General features: G+C 43.6%; 1 protein-coding gene across 6 annotated transcripts in view; it reads left to right on the top strand.

The window, feature by feature from the left end:
- ADPRH (ADP-ribosylarginine hydrolase) overlaps positions 1-20722 on the top strand; it is a 48245-nt gene extending 27523 nt beyond the window's left edge. For all 6 annotated transcript variants that reach the window (XM_068245227.1, XM_068245226.1, XM_068245228.1 and 3 more), the window contains exons 2-4: positions 10601-10958; positions 16074-16434; positions 18758-20722. In XM_068245227.1, the coding sequence (XP_068101328.1) occupies positions 10601-10958; positions 16074-16434; positions 18758-19145 (1107 nt within the window). In that variant the 3' untranslated portion in view covers positions 19146-20722. The remainder of the gene's footprint in view (positions 1-10600; positions 10959-16073; positions 16435-18757) is intronic.
- The last annotated feature ends 3620 nt before the right edge of the window (positions 20723-24342 follow it).

Genomic DNA, 24342 nt, shown 5'->3' with positions numbered 1-24342 from the left:
CTCTGCCTTACTGCTGTCTCTCTCTGCCTTACTGCTGTCTCTCTCTTCCTTACTGCTGTCTCTCTCTCTGCCTTACTGCTGTCTCTCTCTCTGCCTTACTGCTGTCTCTCTTTCTGCTGTCTCTTTCTCTCTCTTGCTCGCTCTCTCTGCCTCCCTGCTGTCCCTCTCTGCTGTCCCTCATTGCCTTTCTGCTCTCTCTCTTTGCGGTTTCTCTCTGCCTCTCAGCTGTCGCTCTCCCTCTCAGCTGTGTCTGTCTGCAGTCTCTCTCTCTCTCTCTCTCTGCCTCTCTACTGCCATCCCCACACACGGGCACTTTCCTCCTACCCACTGGCACCCCCCTCCTGCCTATTGTCACCCTCTCCCACCCACTGGCACCCTCTTGCAAAATCTGGGGTGTGGCTTAATTCCACACAGGAGGCATGGCTTACGTTTCCCTGCCATTACCTAAACTGGGGGGGCACCTGTGTCGGAGGCACTCACAATCTGATCCCTACCATAGCCCACATCTTGGTTCCGCGCGTGCCGCATGACTCCAGCCCCACCATTTTTTAAACACCCCCTCCAAACCCCCCCCCCCGGAAAATTTTCTGCGGACGCCCATGCTGAGGTGCTGTTCACTAACTGACGCTGACTTACTTTCAAAGTTTGCCTTTATCAAATTTATTTTGGTTCCCTTTTGGTAATATACACTGCTTATTGCGGTTACCAATCCAGGATTGCCATGATTACAAATATCCATGGCCAAGTTTACATCTATCTCGTCTGGAATGTATATCCATGTCTGTATTTACTTTTACAAGACATTAAACACATTCCTAGGGGGAACAGTAATACTTGGGAACTTATTCATTCTTAAGCACATCTAGAATGCAGCCTAAACTTTATTTATTTTTTTAGGTTTAAAAATAGCAAACACAATCTGCCCCCTCCCCCTTATTTTCTCTCTTAAATAACCCTTTACTGTGCCAGATCTAGGCTAGGTGAACTCAAAAATGTAATATAACTCAGGATGATAATCCTTGGTCGGAGAAAGATCTGATAGCTCTGCAACATTTGCAGGAGCTGGCGTTTGAGAGTTCGGTTTACCCTGATGATACGGAATCGGTCCCCTTTGGGTCGGGCCCCTGCTTCTTCCTTCCTCGGCTGGAAGATGTTGGACTCAGAAATAAATCACGGAAATTTCCCCCGTTTAACTTAAATCCAAATCTGAAAACATTCATTGATGTGGTGGAGAAGGATCTGATTAAATTGAAGGGCGATAGGTCATCCGCTGACAACCTTGAAGTGGATGAACGTGAGACACTTAACGAATTAATAGAAAACAGGAGGTGGATCGTAAAACCTTCAGACAAGGGGGGCAACGTGGTCATCCTATCTGTGGATTTATACAGAAATATGTGTCTGGATATTCTCGGGAGACGTGAGTGTTATGTGAGGGTCCCGGCGTCCAGGGTCACCATATGTCAGCGTAAACTTTTTTCAATTATTGACGAGGCAGCCATCAGGAATGTAATAGATGACAATACGGCACAGTTTTTGAAGGTTGTGAGCCCCATATGCCCCACCTTTTATGCGTTACCAAAGGTGCATAAAAGGTTGGATAAACCTCCTGGCCGTCCAATTGTCTCGGGACGGGGTTCGCTGACGGAGAAGATCAGTGTCTATATAGACCGTTTTTTACAGCCGCATGTGCAGGCATTACCTTCATATATTCGGGATACATCCCATCTTTTGCGCGTTATAGACGGATTACAGCTGCCCATAGGGACGCAATTGGTGACCTTGGACGTGGAGGCCCTCTATTCCAGCATTCCGCATGAACTTGGAATGCGGGCGGTGGGCGTATTTTTGAGTGAGCTGGGTATACAGTGCACTGCGCACAGTGAGTTCCTACTGACCCTACTGGAGTTTCTGTTGACTAATAACATTTTTATCTTTGAGGGTTCCCACTACCTTCAGGTGCAGGGAGCAGCGATGGGGACTACTTGTGCCCCATCGTATGCAAACCTGTACCTGGGGGAGTGGGAACGGTGGCTCTTTGCCAATGATGGTCTCTCGATGTACCTGTGCCACATTCTGGCATGGCACAGGTACATTGATGACATCATCATGTTTTGGACAGGGGGTGCTCCCCTACTGGAAAAGTTTGTAAAGACATTGAATGATAACTCCAGCAATTTGAGATTTACTATGGAATACAGTACCTCGGAGGTCCCCTTCCTTGATATCTCCGTCCGTATAGATGGGAATGGCCAATTGACAACGCGCCTGTATAGAAAAGAAACTGCAACTAACTCACTCCTTAGAGCAGATAGCTTTCACCCCGCGCATACTGTAAGGGGTATTCCTACTGGTCAATATCTGCGACTAAGACACAATTGTTCTGAAGATGGGGCCTTCAGGGAGGAGGCCAACATCTTGAGGAGATTCAGGGAAAGGGGATATCCAGAGGGCACCCTGAAAAAGGCTTTCAGAAGAGCGGATGCCAGTGCGCGAACTTCTCTACTCGCGACTGGCCCCCGTTTGAGGGATAATGTCGGACAAACTGTGCAGTTCTGCACCAGGTATTCAGCTCAACACTCCAAAATTGCTCACATAATTGAGAAACATTGGCATATTTTGACCAATGATTCCAGATTGAACAAAATTATTCCTACCAAACCTCTGTTTTCTTTCAGACGGGCTCCTTCACTGAGGGATAGGGTGGTTAGCAGCCACTTTTCGGATCCATCTATTGGATCCAAACATTGTAAAGTGACAGGCACTTACACCTGCGGTGGCTGCACGATGTGCAGGTACATACAGGTGGGAAAAAGTGTCAGGCTGCCGGATGGTAGAGACTGGGAATTGGCACACTATGTTAATTGCAACACCACTTTGGTAGTATATCTCTTGCAGTGCCCCTGTGGGGCATTTTACATAGGTAAAACCAAACGTGAATTATGCTCACGTATGTCTGAACAGGTTACGAATATTAAAAGCAAAAGCCTTTCCAGTCTCACTCCCGTAGCCAGACATTTTAAAACCATGCATGCGGGTAGCCCTACCGCAATGCGATTTGTAGGCCTTGATCGGATCCATGCCTCCATCAGAGGTGGGGACATGGATCGCCTATTATTACAAAAGGAATCACGATGGATTTTTGAACTGGAGGCCACTAGGCCCCCCGGTCTTAACGAGCATACTAGTTATGCTTCGTTTTTGCCACTCTGATGGGTCTGTGGGATCTTTGGCTGATCTGGTTTCTGTGACATGTTCTGTTGATCTCGTGGGTGGGTGGGGGGGTTTTTCTTACCGCACATCGCCAGACACGGAGTTGTGAGATCATTGTACAGATATTTGCCATATTATGGGCTGATGTTTGCCTAGATACCAGGAATATTTAGATACGCGGCTTATGTTGATATGAGCCGGGATTTATGTTAAGTTCCTGGGCATTTGCATGATTATGGATAGGATGCTCTTTACTGTCACTATATGTCGAGATTAGTTTCTATGGTGTTTGTAATTTTAGAGGCTAATGTTCTATATATTGCATTTGGGGAGGATACAGGGTTTGTTTACCTGGTGCTGCCTCTGAGTGGTTTCCCTTCCTGGTCTGACGTGGGCTGGTGTTGTGTTCGTCCTCGCCCGCCCCCTCCGGCGGCGTGTCTGGGCGTGGGGGGGGGGCCTGGCGGACGCGCCGTGTGGGTTGCTTGGCGGCCTTCGCGTGGTGTCTGCCTGCCCCGCCCCGCCGCCCGGCGGTTGTTCGGGCGGGTGGGCGGTGCTGTGCTGACGCTGCGGGTGGATGAGTTGCGTCTGCCCGCGGCGTCGGCTGGCTCCGCCCTCCCGCCCGGCATTGGCCGCTGGTGGGGGCGGGCGTGGCATGACCTCTCCGTCCATTCCGGACCTTGGGGGGAATAAATAGGAGGCGACACAGGAAATGTTATACCTCCAGAGGAAGCCGGAAGTCCGGCGAAACCGGTCGAGGACGCATGTGCTGCGTCCCGGCCTCCCCGCACCACGCACCTGGGACCTGCCTGGCCACTACCCTTGCTCCTGGACATCCAGCTTACCCGGCAGCCTCACCTAGCATTCAGCATTTGTCAGCCTCAGCCGGAGACCAACCTACAATGACTGATCAGTCACAGAACATCCAAGCTGCCTAGCGAGTTACTCCTGGCTGACTCCAGTGGAGAACCACAGCACATGTAAGAACGTTTCATGTTGCTCAAAATCTTGTTTGTTTCCTCATGCTGCCAATAACTGGCTAAACTGCGCTGGGGGCCTGCTTGCTGCTTTGCTTATGCTGCTATCCACCTGATTGAACTGTGCTGAATGCCGTCACTAACCTGATTGAACTGGGCTGAAGCTGTATGTGGCATATACTATACCTTATGAAGGGAAGTTGTACGCCTGGACGCCTCTCCCTGTTGCTTTGATTAGAGGCTTATGCTGCTGTGGCTTACTACTCTTGCTGGGCTCCCTTGCCTATTGTTCCCCATTGGACATAACGATCCTGCCTCATCAATCTGCTAGCCCAATGTTCCTTTCTATGGTGTTCACACTGGGAATACATGAACTAACACAATGATACTTGATGTTATTGCATTGAATTGTCCGTTTGGTCTACAACTGGAACTTTCATATTTTCCACGTGGATTCGGTCTTACGATCCAATATTAATGTGTGGACCAGATAAGATCATAGGCTGATTGGACATTGGGAGTCTGAGCTCAGACGGGTACACCGGTGACTGTGGGCTTGCAGTGGGGCAGATGCATATGCATCACTGCAATTTTGATCATAGGTTAAGTTAGGGCCATTTTGAGTAAGGGAGATTGTAGGTTGCAGGGGAGGGGCTTGTCAGGTGGGGTGGGTGCTTGGTGTGGGAGGTTTGGGAGGCTCACATTTTTAAATGGTTGTGTTTTGATACAGTAATCAATAAAAGTTTTTTGTAGATATTTTCATAAAAAGAATCTGAGTAGATTTTGTTTGGTCTGGTCCATACCCACCTATATACATCTCACAGTGTTTTGTAATATTTTGTATATTTAGTGTCTCTTTATTCAGGTTTGTCTTTCTCTCATGGGCTTGTTAGTACTCTCACATGTAGAAAGATTTAGCTTACCAGTATGTAAGTCCCTATCATCATTTAGGGCCCGTTTCCACTAGAGCGAATCCGCATGCGTTGTCCGCATGCGGATTCGCATAACCAATACAAGTGGATGGCCCTGTTTCCACTTGTCAGTTTTCTTCTGCGTTTTTCTGTGCAGGATTTTTCTGCACGGTAGAGCCTGCAGAATTCGCCTGCGTGTGGAATGCAGGCGAATCGCAGGCAATGTATTTAATAGGGAAATCGCATGCGTTTTTTGCATGCGTTTTTTCCCGCGATTTCGCATTGAAAGTAATGTTAAATGACACAGGCAGTGACATGGTTAAAATCGCATGTACCCTGCCTATGCGAAATCGCACGCGAAATCGCGGCAAAAACGCGTGCGAAATCGCATCCGCATGCGATTTCGTCAGCGGTGCTATGCAGCGATTCCGCACCGCACTAGTGGAAACGGGCCCTTAGCTATCCAAATTAAAAGATTAAATAAACTCAACAAGCAGTATACAAATAAATATAACCAGTAGTGATCCCACTCCATGTAGATATAAAACATAACATACCGTAAGTGAAATAAAAACCTAAATGCTTTTTTACAACCATTAAAATGGATGGGTAACACCCTAAAAGCAATACCACTGTACAATAAATAAAAGCCTAAAATTGGTCAAAAATATATAAATACAATCCACTGTGTAAAATCAAATCCTCTTTACAAGGAAACTGGTTTGCTTACAAACACACACATGCACACACTTTACATACAACAATACAATATGCTTTAAAGGACATCCAAGGTAAAAATAGACTGAGATAAACAATTGTACCTATTCTCCTCATAAAAATCACTTTTTTTAGATATCCCGAAGGTTTAATTCATATTTAAATCACTACACAGAGAATTAAATGTGTGCATTAAACACCAAGTGAACACTTGACAAAACTGGCTAAGCAAATTTGGCCTAACTGGCTATTCATGAGGCAATGCTCATGCAAATATGCATTCGCTTTCGCATGCCAACTTATGCGGGGTCAAAAACCAATGCCGCAAAGCCGTTGCCCTGCGGGAATTAGTTCATGCTGCAATAGCACTATCCAGGAGCGCCACGAGGAGGCTTCTCAATGCCCCCATACAACCAGGGGACCGCGGGGTCCCAGGCGCTCTCACTGCCTGGAAACCACAGCAGCAACAACCCGGAGGGGGAGGCTGGGTGGCGCCGGCGACCCCCCCCCCCCCCCCCCCAAGCGTGGCCAGCGCCGGGGAGAGCCGACCGCACCCACCTCCCAATATTTAAAAACAGGCACTTACCTTAACGTCCATTGCGTTCTGCTACTGAGCATAGCTTGGGTGCAACACATTTGAAAAGGAAAGGAATGAAGCATGGGTCGCACTGAGCTTTGGAGCTCAATTAATTTATATTTAAATCCACTTTTTAAGTTTGTACGGTTTAATTGTCTCTGTTCAATGACACATTTGTTTAAGTATGCCAGAGCTGAAATCTATGAACTACTGACCCATTCTATCTCTTTCCTGTTCTCAGAAGCCATTTTCTGCTAGGAAAGTGTTTTATAGTTGTAATTCCTTATTATTGAGGGTTACACTGTAGTCGGACCCAGTACCGACCCATACAGGAACAGTCACTTACATACCTGATGTTTAACTCCTTTCAAACGGAGAAAGAAAAGAAAAAAAAGGAACTCAGCATAGTTATTAGTGCATTTGGAACTGTACATACACTTGTCTATCTCATCATGTTACATGTCACCTCCGGTATCCTTTAAACCGGGGAAATAACTTAATTATAAATGGACTGAGTTTCTGTAGGATTGAATAATGATGTAACAGAGGTACTTTGCCAAGTGCAAGCATTATCTTCTGAAAAATTGACAAGGTGTTGCTAGTTTACCAGAATATCTGGAGCATCTCTAGGGGTGAAAGGAGGAGCTGATGTACAGCGCGCTACATCGAATTGGGTGTGGCCATAACATTTTACACAACATAAAGGTACAGGAGCCTAGATTGCATGCTGTAGATATTTTGATGTGCCACACTCCCTTTACCCATACATATCTGGACCATACATTTTAAATTGGAAAAATAAAATTAAAATACCGTACATAGTTACTTACTAAGAAAACATAACCGGTAAAATCCAATGATGTGTAAATATCAGCAATAACAGACAGACAGACATCAATAGCAGTCATATATTTCCAATGATAGCATATTAATTACATGCACTTATCAATGGCCTGCAGATATCAACAGCATTGTCAAGCAGATCTTACCAACAATACACAGATATCATTGTCAAGCAGATAATATCAATTACAAGCAAATAATTCCCAGCGACAGCTATGTAGTGATCAGTAGTTTCTAGTGACGGGCAGGAAGTGATTGGTAGATTCTAATTACACCTAGATTGCTAGCTTCCGGTGGCAGACAGGTAGTGATTAGTGGATTCTAATGGCAGACAGGTAGTGATTAGTGGATTCTAATGGCAGACAGGTAGTGATTAGTGGATTCTAATGGAAGGCAGGTAGTGCTTTGTAGATACCAGTGGCAAACCTGTTGTAATTTGTAGATTGTACTGCCACACTGGGACACAGAGTGCGGCTTTTTCCTGTTTGGATACCAAAGACTTCAAATGTTTGTTTGTTCCTTAGAGAGGTAGTTAGGAGACTGTACATATCAGGTAGCGCTCAGACAAGCATGACATGTTTTTTTTGTTTCTTTTGTCTGGACATCACGTTAATTACAGGTGGGGACTATGTTGTCAGCGTTACACTTGTCACAGCTTTGCCCTGCTATACAGTATTTGAACTATCTAAGCTCAGCAGTTAAAGCAAACAAGGTGCTTACATTTAGTGTAGGTTAATTAATAACATCAAGTAATGTACTTGGTAGGGAGAGAATTTTAAAGTGTGTATAAGGCTGGGAACACTGCCTTATACATTGTGCGCCTAGATGGCAAAACACGCTTGGTTGCACAGGATATTGAAGTCAGTAGCCTCGCTCAGGAAATGCACAGGATCACGTTTGATCTATTTGGTTGCAGTAGTGTCTGAATAACACCAGAAACAAGCATGCAACTACTCTAGTTAATTTAATAAAAATTTCAGTTACTGTTTTTTTAACATTTAATAAAGAGTTCATGGTGTGTATATAGAGTGGGGTAGAGAGAGTCAGGCAAAAACGATGCTGGAGATTTGGGCACACCAGGTGCCACCATAGGCCGTATTAGGAACCATGGGTAAAGCAGCGTTCAGGCAGTAATTTGGGAGCTGTCAAGAGACGGAGCCCAGAGTACGATGAAAACAGCATAATTCAGCCACCAGCAATAGCTGGCAGTCAAATTACATCTTACCCTACAGTCCACAGCAGCCTAGAGGGGGAATAGTAATGAACGCAGCATCAGCCGATCTCCGACGGTTCTGGATAACCGAGACTCTACTGTACTTCTTTTTCTGAGACCTCTATTTACTGCATTATAACTGCCTAAAATACAGCATTATGGCTGCCTAACTTTTAGTGACAATTGTTACGATGTGTAACGGCCTTAAAGTGACACTGAAAAGAAAATAAATATGATATAATAAATTGTATGTGTAGTGTGAATAATTAATAGAACATTCTTTACAGTAAGAGTGATTAAGATGTGGAATGCATTGCCACAGGAAGTAGTTATGGCAAACGCTATACCTGCATTTAAAGGGGGCTTGGATGCTTTCCTTGCGTTGAAAGACATCCATGGCTACAATTACTAGGTAATGCCTAATGATGTTGATCCAGGGATTTTATCTGATTGTCATCTGGAGTCGGGAAGGAATTTTTCCCTTTTGGGGCTAATTTGACCATGCCTTGTAAGGGTTTTTCACCTTCCTCTGGATCAACAGGGATATGTGAGGGAGCAGGCTGGTGTTGTACTTTGCTTTCTGGTTGAACTCGGTGGACGTATGTCTTTATTCAACCCAAATAACTATGTAACTATGTAATTAGTAGCAAAGAAGAGTATCATTTTTTATTTTCAGGTAAATAGATTTTTTTTTTTTTTAATTCTCTAATATTTGCAGTTAACAAACTACACTCTGCATTCTAAACTATGAAGCAGAGAAGAGCTTAAAGAGGAACTCCAGTGAAAATAATGTAATAAAAAAGGTGCTTCATGTTTACCATAATTATGTATAAATGATTTAGGCAGTGTTTGCTCATTGTAAAATCTTTCCTCTCCCAGATTCACATTCTGACATGTATTACATGGTGACATTTTTACTGTGGGCAGGTTATGTAGCTGTTTCTATCTGTTCTGGCCTTGCAGACAGTTGTAAACAGCCATTTCCTGTCTGTGAACATTGTTACATTGTGGCAGTTTGCCCAGAGTACCGTACGGTACCAGAGCCTCTTGTGGGAGGGGTTTCAGCACAAAATCAGTCATACAGCGCCCCCTGATGGTCTGTTTGTGAAAATCATTATATTTCACATGTAAAAGGGGGTATCAGCTACTGATTGGGATAAAGTTCAATTTTTGGTCGGAGTTTCTCTTTAATGACTTTTTGAACTTCTCTTCAGTAAAATATTATCTGAAGTTGTCTTTCATTCTTTCTTTGATGTAGACGTGCTTCAGAAAATAGCACTGCTCTCTGACTAAATTAGCCGGAGAGCTCATAGAAGCTTTTTTGCATAGATACCTCTTCCTGTACTTGAAACTATATGAGGCTCATATCTGTGCTATTAATGTTCTATTTCTTAGCTGTACTCTACATATCATTAATTCTATCATAAGTTTATTTTCACTTCAAATTCCCTTTAAAGAGTAACTGTCAGGCATAATATCAAAAATCAATTATTTTTATCTGGTAAACAAGTAATAAGGATGCTAATCAGGCAATCCAAAAGTTAAAATCACCATTACTTTTCTTGTTGATTAATGATCATTCCCCAGTTTACATAACTTTTATTTGGTACACAGACCATTTGGTACATAAAAGAAGTTGCAGGGCATGCTGGGTTGTCTTTTTATGCTTCTCTATTTCCTCTCAGACTTAACTAATGCGGCCTCTTTCCCTCCCGTTTTCCCCTCCCACACCTCTGTTCCTCTCTGATTGGCCAAAATTTCTCAGTCTGAAACAATGCACTTTCTATAGTGAAGGGCGGGCAAATCAGGCAGAGGAGAGGCAGAGGAGACTAAGGGCGGATATTACATCACGACTGGCTTCAAAATAGCCACAGTAAATATGGAAACTGTCTAGAATAGGATTCTCTACTTTTCCTTTATAAAATTCACAGGAATCATAACATGGGCAGTGCAATACATATGTTATGTAAGTAGAGCAAGTATTTATCTACTTATATATTTGTTTTTTTTTTCCTGAGATAGTATGACTGACAGCTCCTTAAATGCACATCAGTCTTTTATTGTGAGGATAATGCTTTTGATTTTAGTTTGGTTGAAGTCTTTCCAAAGATGCTGTTTTCTCTGTTACTAATGTCAACCTTCTATTTTCCAGCTTTTTTTGGCAGGTCTGATCCGTACCACTTTCTACAAAAGCGGGATGTGCTCTGGATTAGTAGACAATTATGTGGCTGCCATGGTGCTCAGCGGAGTCGGTGATGCCCTGGGTTATAAGAACGGCGATTGGGAGTTCAGTCGTAGTGGGATGCATATTCATGAGGAACTAGCTGAACTTGGAGGCATAAAGAAAATTGACGTGGCAAAGTGGATAGTGAGTGATGACACAGTGATGCACATTGCCACAGCAGAGGCGCTGGTAGCAGCAGGCAAGGATACGCAACCTGACACACTGTACCCACTGCTGGCGAAGAAGTATAAGGAATGTATGCACGACATGAGCGACAGAGCTCCTGGTAAATGTAGCTTTAATATTTGGCATTTACTTTTAAACACACTTCATGGCCTGCTGAATATTGAAGTAGTGATATCAGAGTTAAAATGCACATTCAGTTAGACATTCAGCTACAATTATTGAACTGCCAACTTTGCAGCTGTGTTTTCATGAAGTTTTTTTTGCATTACTCACCATTGATTGGCGGGGCCTTAACACTTCCTTTTCCTTTCTAATGCCTAATCCTGACCATCATTTAACTACAACTTTTTAGTTGCCTTTTTTTTTTTTTTTTAAGCCCTGAGACAGCACCTTCTACCTGCTTGATATCTGTCTAGGCCTTGGTAATATCAGAGCTGGCAGTTCAGAGGCTGTGCCGTATACTTGTCCTCGCTGGTGCTCTCACTGCCTGCTCTGACGTGGCTCAGGCAGATATCAAGGAGAAACCGCTAGCATTGTGCTTTGCCATAATGTGTAACATCCAGAGTTTGGGACAAGTATACAGCTGCTCCAGCACTGCATAGATGGCTAGGAGATGTCTTAAAGAACAACTATCAAAGAAACTGTTCTGTAAACCCCACATACCTATAGAGCTTTTAGCCAGCAAAACTGGAAAGCTTTTCAGAGGTCTCTCATCACAGCCTGTGTGGAAAAAATGCCTTGCTTACCACACTGCTTGTAACAGTTTAGGTTGGTGTCAATGCTAGAGGTTAGAGTTATACCATGTAGCTAGGTTATACTTCTCTGTCACTATTCACAAAGTAATGGTTTTCTGTTTGTTTCTGCCCTGCTTACACACACCTGCTTACACACACACACACACACACACACACACACACACACACACACACACACACACACACACACACTTAAACTGCGAGGCAGAGAGAGAGACACAGGATCAGACACACAGAGCTGTGGCTGTTGTTATTTACACACATTTGAAGCTATATTTCTGTTTTCTATTATTCTGAACACATTTTACTCACAGGATTACTTCTAGTGAAGATTGTTTCTGTATGCTGGATATGCTCGACACAGTCCTCCATAGTAATACCCACCGTGAATACTGTTCCCTGTAAATGTCATATTTTCTTCACATAAAACATGAAAAGATGAAAAAAAGCCTTTGTATTGCTATTTACTAGTAATTACTGGAAAAATATGTGGCATTTAGAATTTTAGTTAAAGCGGATCCGAGGTGAAAAACTAACTATAACAAGTAACTTGTCTTTATTTTGTAAAGTTAAGTTTAGATGATTTACACAGTAAACTAGCTACACACAGCTTAATCAGTATATTAATATTTATTGCTGTTATACAATGAGAGATGCCATTTTCTGCTTGTAATCATTACACAGGTAATCTTATCTTTATCTCCACACCTCAGACTGTACAAACTCCACTCCCCTACACTCCCCTCTCCCTCCCCTTGCCTCTGAAATCCCGTGCATGCTCAGTGTGTACTGGGGCTGTCCTGTGTGAAAAGAAGCAGTGAATACGGAATTGGAACACAACTGTGGAAGAAGATAGGCATACCTGCAGATACAACTGTTCCTGGATTTACACAGCTGTGACTCCTCTCCTGTCACTACCTCTGGGGCTCTGGGGCTGCAGGTGAACTGTCACTCCTCTCCTGACAGTACCTCTGAGCACCCCCCCCCCCCCTTGCCCGTTAACTGTAACAATGAATTATGCACTAGAGGGGACAGCGTCGGGAATTCGTCGCTTGTCCTGATATCACTTGCTGTTACCGCCTCACACCCAATCGACCACGATGGCCCGTCATCTTGCAGCATGTCTGATCAACATGCTCGGCCACAAATTGATTGCATAGTTGATCAGGCATGCACATGGCGGCACCAATTTAATCATTATCTAATTAGATGGTCACCCAGGCACTAAAGGTGTGTACATACGCACTACTGTAACGAATGACGGGTCCGTCAGACCCTCCCGCTGGGCGGGCGTTCTGCCGACAGTAGTGCGTGTGTACAGTGTTTCGGCAGACTGATAAGACTGTTTCTGAACAATCCGCAGAGCGCACATAGCATGCCCCAAGGTATCAAGACAAGGTAACTCGCACTGTTTTACTGTGTTAGTAATAATTAATCAAACCTTTGGTCACATATCTCCAAACTTCTCTTTCTGCTGCCCGGCACCTATAATAAACACACGTTGGTGGTAGATTATGCTGCCTCGCCTGCAGATCTACTGTTACCAGTCACAGTCATCAATCCAAGTAGTGTACTCACTCATAACATAAAATATGGCCATGGGACAGTCACCAATGGAGTTCACACTACACATCCAGCAGATGCTGAGAGGGACATTTACACTTGCAGGCAGACATCATCAGCCAGCCAGTGTCAGAAGAAGGGGGCGGGACTTACATGGGATCCTCCAGCCACAGCATAGGCTCTTACACCAGATGCACACTGCACTGAATAGTGATATCCGGTTCATGAGTGATTGGTTCATTTGAGCCAGTTCTTTCCTGTGACTGATCTGACTCATAACACTGAACCGAATCAGTTCAGTGGTTGAGACAGGAACTGCAGCCACACACACACACACACCTGAATGAGAAGTCAAATGATTTGGTTCATGATCCGGTTCTTTTTATTCAATAAAAAGAGCCGGACTTCCCATCATTAGCGCTGAATGGCTCTTTATCTCTGCTCAAACACATGTCGGCTGGAGAGAGGGGAGTCATCACCAAAGCAACCAGTTCAGCGGCAGCCTGTAGTTGCTGGGACAGACTAAGCAGAGAGAGGCAGAGAGACAATCTGCCCGCAGCGGCTGCAGAGGACTTCAAAATCACTTGCTTGAAGATGACAGGGGATGCTGTTCAAGTATCGTGTGACTTCGCAGTCCCTGTCTGGAACGCCCATGCCGCCTAAGCCACCCCCTTCACAAAAAGCCTCCTTTTCTCCACAATTAGGTCTCATGATTCAAAGCTGCATGGGACCTAACACCGGGGCACTAGGGGAACTGGGGGGGGGGGCGCTGGCTTACTATATTAAAGGGAAATCAAGCATTATTACTAATAAAAAAATTCAGATGGTAGATCACACAATTAACTGTATGCAAAGGGCTCAGAAGTGATGAAGGCAAAAGTTCGTCTCGGATGCACTTTCACTTTGATAGTTGTCCTTTAATGACAAATCTACCTGTGACAAACCACAAAATGACAGCTTTCCCCTCAGAGAGACCCCTCAGTGTCCGATTACCCCATGACATACCATTTATGAAACCCCTCGCCACTGCAGTGCTAGTGCCAAAGTGACATGTACAAGTTGCATCATGACAGAGCCCTGTTATAGATTCCAGTTAGTGCCTTGGTGTGGCAAAAGCTTGCCAGGTTAGGTCCTTGGTACAGCTGATGCTGCCTCTCGCCTGTGCTCCTGACCTGACCCAGAGAGGCCACATTGGCTTCAATTCACTAAAACCTGTTCTGTTAAAAAAATGTTGGTTGCCAAAATACCGCTTTTTGTATTTCAGGCTTTTTTTTTTCAAATTCACCAAGTTTTCCACACAAGTGGTAAAGTTTGGTAATTTGCAGAAAATGTTGCTTCATTTAACTAAGCCCTGTTCGGTATGTCTCACCAGCTGTAGAGTAGGTCAGGCGTCAAGCTGTGATTCTTCTGTCTGCATGAGCCATTCCTGTGTCAGTACTGTAAAGTGCAAGGCTTCCTGCAACACTTTAGATGTGCATGCATGCCAGTAGAGATCTCTCTTCTGTGTATCAGTATAGAGATCTGCACATACAGAAAAGCTTTCTTCAATTTCTCCTGCTCTGCCGTTTTCATGTCGCACCTGCCATTGCATCAGATCAAATGGGGTAAATAGCAGGAGGGGGAGGCTCTTCCTATTGTATCTCTACTGGATTAGATCTGTCAATGTCATTGCATGCTGTTTGCTAGTTACTGACAGATCAGGGCTGGTCCTAAATACTAAACACTGTTACTTGCTTAACTTGGTGCTCTAATCTTTTTGAATTGACATTAGTTGACATTTCTTGAGGTATTTACAGCACAAGTCGGTAATTTACCTCACTACCAAATGCGGTAATGCTTACTGAATTGAAGCCATTATCTGCAGCAAGGAGTCAACTGGCACACTTTTCCTCTGCAGTAGATGCCAGAGTAGCATCTTTCTTTCAGTATGTCCCCACAGCATCTGTTGCTGTCCTGCCTCCCAGCTCACGTGTGTGTACGTAAGTCAGAAGTAGAGCCTGAAGGGAACCATTGGCAGTAGCCAGGTCTCCTTGACACACATCCGGTCCAATGTAGTCGTCTCAGCCCTTTGCATAATCCAACCCTGTGTAATACTATTTGTATAGCGTGCACTCCTAAAGTTATTCGCGCTCCCTTTAAAGTATGGCCGCTCCTTATAGCCCGCAATGTGAACTAGCTTTAATACATTTTTATTGGCCCAAAATGCTGCCTATCAAGCTGTGCATACAATGTAGGGGGCTTTTGGTAAGCCCGCCTGAACCACCTTCGGCGCCAAAAGCAGCACCATACTAGTGGTTCAAGATTGGGCAATGGTCCTGTCACTAATATGCCGAGAAGACCGTTGCCCAATCCAGAACCGCCAGTATGCTAGTGCAGCGCGGCTATTGGCACCGAAGGTGGTTCAAGCAGGCTTACTGAAACCCCCTACATTGTATGTGCAGCTTGACAGGCAGAATTTTTAGGCCAATAAAAATGTATTAACGCTAGTTCACATCACGGGCTAGAAGGAGCAGCTGTAGTTTAGAGGGAGCACACGTCATTTTAGGAGTGCACGCTACACAACAATACTGCGCGTAGTGTGCGCTGATTTTTAACTCTCGCTGCTCAATTTAAGTTGTGCTGCTTTAGCAGTGCAGCTTAATTAATCAACCCCAAATAATTTGTTGTGCCCCCACTAAGCTTCATCCACTTGCTGCTAAATTGTACCTCCTGTGCTTGTTGTGTTACAGGTGGTTGGTTGCTAAAGGCTAGCTGTTGGTTCATAGGATTAGGTGCACAAACTGTCAGCCTATAAAATGGTTTATGGAGTAACATCAGCAGATAGAGCAATACTTGTTGTGATAACATACCGGTAATACTTATTTGGTTAAAATTAACATCTTTCTGCATCTGTTTAGGTAACACTTGTATGAGCAGTGTCCACCTGTTAAAGCCCGGTGTCCCAGGCGGCTGGAAGATTCCATTTCACAAAACTGCAGGTGGTTGTGGTGCAGCCATGCGGGCAATGTGCATCGGACTGAGGTTTCCACAACCAGAACAACTTGATGACTTGATCCGCATCAGCATTGAGAGTGGGAGGATGACCCATCACCACCCTACAGGCTATCTGGGTTCACTGGCAGCAGCACTATTCACCTCTTATGCTATAAATCGCAAGCCTCCCCATGAGTGGGGCAAAGGATTGCTAGATGTCCTTCCTAAAGCAAAGGACTATGTCAAAGCTGCGGGTCAGGATGTACAGTCAAATGTGGACACATGGTAGGTATCTTTGCATTTCCATACATTTTCTGAAAAATAATGTTCTATTATCTGCAATATTTTGTTTTCAATGTATAATTTCTACTTCAACCACTTTCACCTGTCAGCACTCCTTACATTCATTCGTTTATAACTATTACTATTTATCACAACAAAATGATCTATACCTTGGTTTTTTTTTGCCACCAATTAGGCTTTCTTTGAGTAGTACTTTTTGCAAAGAATTATTTTATTTTAAATGTGTTTTAACAGGAATAATAAGAAAAAATGGGAAAAAAAATCATTATTTCTCACTTTTTGTCCATTATAGTTTTAAAATAATACATGCTATCATAATTAAAACCCCCACATTTTATTTTCCCACTTGTCCCGGTTATTGCAACGTTTAACAGTACAAGTACAATGTATGGTGCCAATATTTTATTTAGAAATAAAGGTGCATTTTTTCAGTTGTGCGTCCATCCCTAATTACAAGCCCATAATTTATAAAGTAACAGTAATATCCCCTCTTGACATGCATATTAAAAAGTTCAGTCAATAAGGTAACTTTTTATGTGTTTGTTTTTTACCCCCAAAATTTTGGGGGTAACTATTGGGGATTGTGAAAGGTAAGGGGTTCATTTAAAATGTAAAAATAGATATTTTTATTTATAAAAAAAATAAGATGTAATTATACTTTTTGGCCAGAAGATGTCCTCTCACAAAACTTCACTACGCGTAGTATTACTACGCAAAGAGGAAGCAATGCGTGGACGTGTAACTATCTGGTTTTGTGAATGATGGTGCTATCTCATAGACGGCGGCGTTCCCATTCATTGATCTCCCAGCTAGCGGTCGGCAGCAGTATTGGCGGCGGGAATGCGCGGGGGGGTGCGCGGTTGGGAGTGCATAGTGGGGGAGGGACGTAGTAGCAAGGTCCCTGCAAGAAGATAAGGGGAAATGCTGGGACGTAGTTCTTTGTCCCGTGGAGGGGAAGTGGTTAAAGTCACCTGTATTGAGAAAAGTACAGAGATTGTTCGGTGCAGTATTTATTATTATTTAGTATTTTATTACTGAAGGCAGAAACTTTGAATCCAAGTATAGCTTTCCGTACACACGCTAGATTAAACTTGGCCAAGGCTGCCAAAAATACATCACATCCGTCCCCCTTCAACTTACCGCATAGGAACAGAACATGTTGATAGCCTACAGGCTAGTGACACATCTGTACGGTCTCTTCCCAGCAGAGTCGCCTGAGGATCAATTGATGATCCTCGTGGGATGACATGTCTCGTATGTGTACAAGGCTTCACATCGGCTGTCTGTTTAGTAATCCAAGAACCAAACCGTTAAAGTAACAAACAAGACAAGTAGTTCCCCATCTCCCCTTCCTGAAAAAAGAGGGGGGTGGGGCTACTATCATAATGTTAGTTGTCATTATAGTTAGTATTCTTTTTCTCTTGCCCATTTCAATTTAAAACATGTAAAGATTAAGAGAATCTATAGATAATGCTGTGCAGATCTATGCTACCCTTTCATGTTCTTAGGGCTAAATTCACACTACCATTTAAGCCTAGCATTTCCCAGTTGCTCCTGTTACCAGGTGAGCAATGGGCAAAATGCAGACATGGGATTCAATATTATTGTTAACAGCAATGTTTGATATCGACATCAAGTTTGGTGGACTCTACTTGTTGGGTGTTTTTGCCATCTCACTGGTGTCCAAAAGTAATTTCCATAAGGGAATTTGCCATGCATGCGCCCATAGCTGTGCATGCACACGGCTCATGTGTACCTCCAAACCACCTACCTATTTGAACTGTTGAATGTGTATAGTCACCCCTCTTTATACAATTGCTGCTTAAACTTTAAATTGTTGATTGTGTAGTGAAAACCAGAGAGGCTGTACTAGTCATCCGTAAATGCAATCATGGAGCGCCTTGGCAAAACATTGATGTGGTCCATTTGTGGGAAGCACTCAGAATACATCTTCTTCCCACCAAATCACCTCCCACACTCACCAGAATATATCTTCTACTCATCAGAACTCCCCCCACCGCCACCTTAATAAACCCTGCCTTCCTTACAGCAATGCACTCTCCTTTTACTAGCGGAGGAGCTGCCAAGGGAAACTTTCTAAGACCAACCTTCTCCTTACTGCTAAACTTTAAGCTTGTAAGGGTCCTGTGTGATCCATTAACTGATTGCTGATGAATGGCAGGCAATGCGTGGGTGGTTACTTCTAGGGGTACACTTTTAAATCTGAAACAAATATCTGTAACATTAAAAAATAATTTACGAATATGCTTTTTTTTTTTTTTTCTACTTTTCCTTTCGTCTCTAGGCCCTTTTTTGAAGAACGGTGGAGATCATACCTTACAGAAAGGTGTATTTTAGATGGAACATCTCAGCCCAAATTCCCAGAAGAATATGGTGTAAAGGAGCGAGATGCCTTCTATAAATCAGTCAGCTTCAGTGGATGGGGTGGAAGTAGTGGTCATGATGCACCCATGATTGCTTATGATGCCATCCTTGGTTCTCGAGACAACTGGACTGAACTTGCTCACAGGGCCTTTTTTCATGGTGGAGATAGTGATTCTACAGCTGCCATTGCTGCTGCCTGGTGGGGAGCTATGTATGCATTCAAGGATGTCCCCAAAGCCAACTATAAGGAACTAGAATACAGAGATAGACTGGAGAAACTTGGAAAGGATCTCTACCACCTAACATAGAATTATTATTACAACAAAGCGAAATGTTCTCAGAGTTACTTTATCCATTCGCTGCAAAGGGCCATTGTACTATACCGGTCCACGTTCACAAATAATTGACTTTGCCTTTTGCCTGCACACCGTAACAAGGTGCTCAGCAGGTGTCAGATGGTACCCACACCCTTCTCCGTGCAGACATCACTGATTCTCCTCGATCCAACACTAGCTTTCAGATCTTCCAACATCGCATGCATCTCTTAGCCAAACCACTCTCTCATTAAGGTTAGATGGGGGAGACAGAAGCTACGGAAAGTGCAGTTTTGTGTACAAAGGCTTTAAGGTCAACCGCATACTTCCATATGGTGACAATGAAGAGAGTGTAAATGCAGGCACCTCACCATATTAAACTTGCATTTTTACAAATATGTGGAATGCATACAATTTTACACTTACAAAGTCCAAGTGGAAGATGATTTTTTTTTTAATGTATGCATGCTGCTGCATATTATATGGTACTGTTTCCTAAGAGATTAAGTGTAGGTTCACAGTCATATAGTAGAAAGAACCCCATCCTTGCAGCACGAGGGTCCCAGTTTTTATCTCAGCCAGGACTTCTGTGTGGAGTTTGTAGGTCTTCCACAGGTTTTTGCAGGTTTTTTCCAAATTGATTTCCTCCCATATCCCCAAAATATATGAATTTAATTGCCCCTTCCATAAGAAATGGCTATAGGCTCACTAGACTTTGAGCATGTTTTGGATTGGATTGTGAGCTCCTCTGAGGGATATTTTTAAATTAACATAAACTAATGATGTTCTCTGTAAAATGCTTTTGGAAATATAAATCTATAATATAGTTTGCAAGCTGATCATTGTGTGTGTGTGCGCGCATGTCCTTCTGTGTAAAGCAGGTGGTTTTGGCGCTCAGCACCAAGTGCCGAAAATAAGTGCCGCCACAGCAGCAGTGTTATACTGCGTATGGGCCATAAGGGTAATTTGGGGTTTTGGCGATTACCAGACCCCTAATTACTTCTCTCTGAGTTGCTACGACTTGGAGGGAGTTTGAGCGGCAGCAGGGTGATCCGCCATTCGGCTCACCCTGTGCACAGCTCACCGGCGGCATGCTGATAGGTACGCATTCTGTGCTCCGCCCTGCTGTGATTGGCTGCGACAATGATTGGCTGGTGCATGAGATGGCGTGTGTGTGATGTGGGAGGGAGTGCCTGGAGGGCTGGAGAGATGGTGCACAGACTGCTGCCCCACACACAGATAGATAGATAGATAGATAGATAGGATATAGATATATATGTTTGTGAACGTTAGCTTTCCTTTGCAACTATGGCTTTCATTATTTGGATATTGTGAAGGATTAACTTTTTTTCTTCTTCATCTGTATCCGTTTGCCTTTCACTGTGTAAGCATTGCGTAGGAGAATAAAATGGTCAACTTTTTGTTTTATTTTTTTCAGAGGGAAATGAAAACAATACACATTGCACATAGGCCCTGATTTGATTAAAGGAAACCAGAGATGAACACTTTGGCACAAAATAGACATATCCCCCGATAGATTTTACAAAATAAATACCTGGTATTTTTGCCGATCTGGTGTGCCGTTTGTGTTTTCTTACTAAAAACTTCATGCAACACACAATTCTTTAGAAAATCATTATTTAGTGGGCTGTATGCAAAATAAAATCACCATTTCTAAGAACATCTTATGACTAACAAATATACATAGAAAAAACATTTTTTCAATATACCCTTACATCAGCAGACACAGGAGCATAGCTCCTACTTAGCACCAACAGCTCCTCCCATTTCATAACAGCTCTCTGTGTCATGCTGCAAGTACTATACAGAACAGGAAAGCAGAGCCAGAAGGGGGCAGGCTTGGGCTGGAAAAGACATCAGAGAAGACAGACTCAGTTATAATGGTTCCTGAGCAAAGCCAGACTGCATGCTCAATCAGGGATTTTATCAGGGCTGATTAGAAGCAGGCTGAGCAGTGAAGGATGAAACAGAGCAGGGTAGGTGTTTTTTTCTAATGTTCCCACTGATATATATGGTAAAATACATGAGGGTGCTTCGTCTCTGGTTCACTTTAACTTTTGGGGGGTTTTCTCACAGATGTTTTTTGATCTTACATCCAAACAATCTTTTAAGCACCTAGCAAGTACAAAGTGATTGGAAGTAGGCAAGGAAAATGATAACAGACTTAAAGGACCGCTATCACAAAAAAAATATGGTACATTTCTTTCACGCTCTACAAAAGCACTGCGTGGAATGCATTTATACAGAGATGCTTGCACACTGTTTTAGCAGTAGCTCTGTGCCACTGCCTTCCTATGAGTGCCTTTTAATATAAAGAAAACGCTGAGAATCCTTCATGAGGAGATGGACTTGTCTAAAACCTGTTAAACCTTGTATCTTTTAACTACTTACAGTATAAGTGACAGCAACGCAGGCTATTTATAGTGCTTTTTACTTCCCCCTGCACAGTCAGACACCCCTCCCTGCACAGTCTGACGCCAAGATACAGTATTCATGTAAACCACGTTTAGAACATAAAGTGCCACCCTTATAAATTAAGGAACTGGTTTAAAGTATTTTAGTTGTGGGTATCTACCTCTCCTCCAGCAATCAGGACCTTCTGTAGGTGACGGGTGTATAGTGCTACTGACAAATTTATTCTTGAGCATTAAAGAGAACCCGAGGTGGATCTTCGGCGGGGAGATGGGACACAGTCATGTTCTCTGCCTAATGACATGGCTATGTGTCCCCCAACCACTGTTCTCTGCCCCACCACCACCACACTATAGCCCCCCAAGATTTGTCACCAACTCGGAGGAAAGCAGAGGGGAGAGGAATTCCCTGTTTAAAATGCCCACCAGGGGTGTACTTACACGGTTTCCTGAGCTGCCATTGGACAGCTCTCTCTCCCCTGGCCGCACCTCCTGCCGCTCCCCCGCCTCACTGTACGCTATGAGAGGCAACACAGTCTCTCAGCGCAGCGTCGTGACCCAGGGGTCACAAAAGTGAAAGTGGGCCAATGCGGCCCACAGGAGCGGTGGTTTTTGCAGCTAGTTATCCACTCAGCCCTGCGCATCAGGTAACCTATTTTTTTTAGGAGCCCACCTTGGGCTCTCTTTAAAGGTCTGAATCAGAAGTCTTTGCATATTCATATAGGCCAACTCAGACTGTGATCAACAAAATTTAGCAGGTGTATGTTGTAATGTCTTCTATAAATAATCCATTTAGATAGTAGTTATCCCTCATGTCGCATAATTTGAGAAATCTGTATACAGTAAAGTTCCCGTTATCTGGAATTCAGGCAACTGGAAGTCTCCGCTAACCAGGATAACAGAGGCGCCAATAGGATAAAAAACACTAAAAGAACTTAAAAACCCATCTTGGTAATAGAGGAGGCAGTGGTGGACTCACCCCCTCCAAGCAGAACACACGACTGTGGATTTTCAGTCAAAACAATTTTATTGGATACTCCAAATAAAGTGCAACGCGTTTCACGGGATACAAACCCGCTTCATCAGGCAATAACAGATAGGAGTAAACAGCATCTGCCAGTATCATCAACACTGAGCGCCTCTGTGACAGAGGCGCTCAGTGTTGATGATACTGGCAGATGCTGTTTACTCCTATCTGTTATTGCCTGATGAAGCGGGTTTGTATCCCGTGAAACGCGTTGCACTTTATTTGGAGTATCCAATAAAATAGTTTTGACTGAAAATCCACAGTCGTGTGTTCTGCTTGGAGGTGGTGAGTCCACCACTGCCTCCTCTATTACCAAGATGGGTTTTTAAGTTCTTTTAGTGTTTTTTATCCTATTGGCGCCTCTGTTATCCTATTATCTACATCAAGTCCACCCTTGGTGGAGGGTTGTACCCTTCCTTCAACTACAGAGAGCGACTTTTTAATCCTGAGTGGGGTCAGGACAATCTCCCCACCTGCTTTGACAGTGGTTGCCTACTTGGTAACCCTGGTTTGTGAGTATTAAATTAATATTATTACTCTATCAATTATACCTTACCAGTACATACTACACTATATTGGGCTCTTGGTGTTCTCTCTTTTTCTCCGCTAACCAGCATGCCTGAGGGATAACGGGGACCTCTTTTGGGGGGCTTATCTGTGGCTGCTGCCAGGTTTTAAAATACTTACTAACCCACAAAAGATGGCCATCAGTCTCCCTCTATCTACCCCCGGCATCTGTGTATAGAAGATGGAGCGTCACATGACCCGATGCAGGTCAGCTTACATTCCGACTCCCATGCACTGGGGACGCTGGAAAGCAGCTCTGAGCCTGCTGGGAGATAGAGGGAGACTGACAGACATGGCTGGAGCCTCAGTAAGTATTTCAGGGGGAGGTTTGTGCTATTTCGGCCGGCTGCTCAAGCAACTAACAAGCACATGTATCTGGCATCAGGCGATCCCCGCCAGTGTCAGATACCGGGAACTTTGCTGCATTTAAATCTATAATGAAGAGTGCCGCACTGAAAATTGATACAGTAATAGAAAAAAGATACCTACCCAATTCTTTTTTTCTCCTAAGTTTTCTCTTAGGTGATATTTTTACACCTCCTCATGAAAGACCTTTTAAACCACCAGCAAGTAGCAACATACAGTACTCAAAATAATATTGGTAATATTTTTTCGCTAACTTTTTGGAACTTTTCCAATTGTAAAATGCTGAAAAGTTATTTTTAAGGACACCCAAGGTGACATGTGACATGATGAGATAGACATGGGTATGTACAGTGCCTATCACACAAATAACTATGATGTGTTCCTTCCAAGTATTTATTCTTAAAAGCACTGGGGAAATCGCTATACCAAGCACTTTTTCAAGCCTTTTGCAATTTCCCTATACCTTCCATTACAGGGAAATCACCCTGAAAATGGTACAGGCAGCGATTGGTGAGCGGATCGGAATTGAACCGCTCAGATGTGAACACTCTCATACGGAATCATTGCACAATCACTTTTAGGGAAATTTTTAAAATCGCCGGCGCTTAAAAAAATGTGAAAACGCCCTAGATGTGAACAAGCCCTTAAAGTAGTATTTTCAGCTGCCAACCTATCAAGCGACACAAAAAGGTTTGGCAAGCATTTGACAACACTGGATTTATTATGCACACATTAATTGTATTAAAGTATTTCAGAAATCTGCAGAAAAAGGACAAATATGTCAAATTATTCAACAGAT

The sequence above is a fragment of the Hyperolius riggenbachi genome, chromosome 7 (genome assembly GCF_040937935.1).
Source record: "Hyperolius riggenbachi isolate aHypRig1 chromosome 7, aHypRig1.pri, whole genome shotgun sequence".
Lineage (NCBI taxonomy): Eukaryota > Metazoa > Chordata > Amphibia > Anura > Hyperoliidae > Hyperolius > Hyperolius riggenbachi.
The sequence above is the reverse complement of the archived record's forward strand: the minus strand, read 5'-3'. Positions and strand labels throughout refer to the sequence as shown.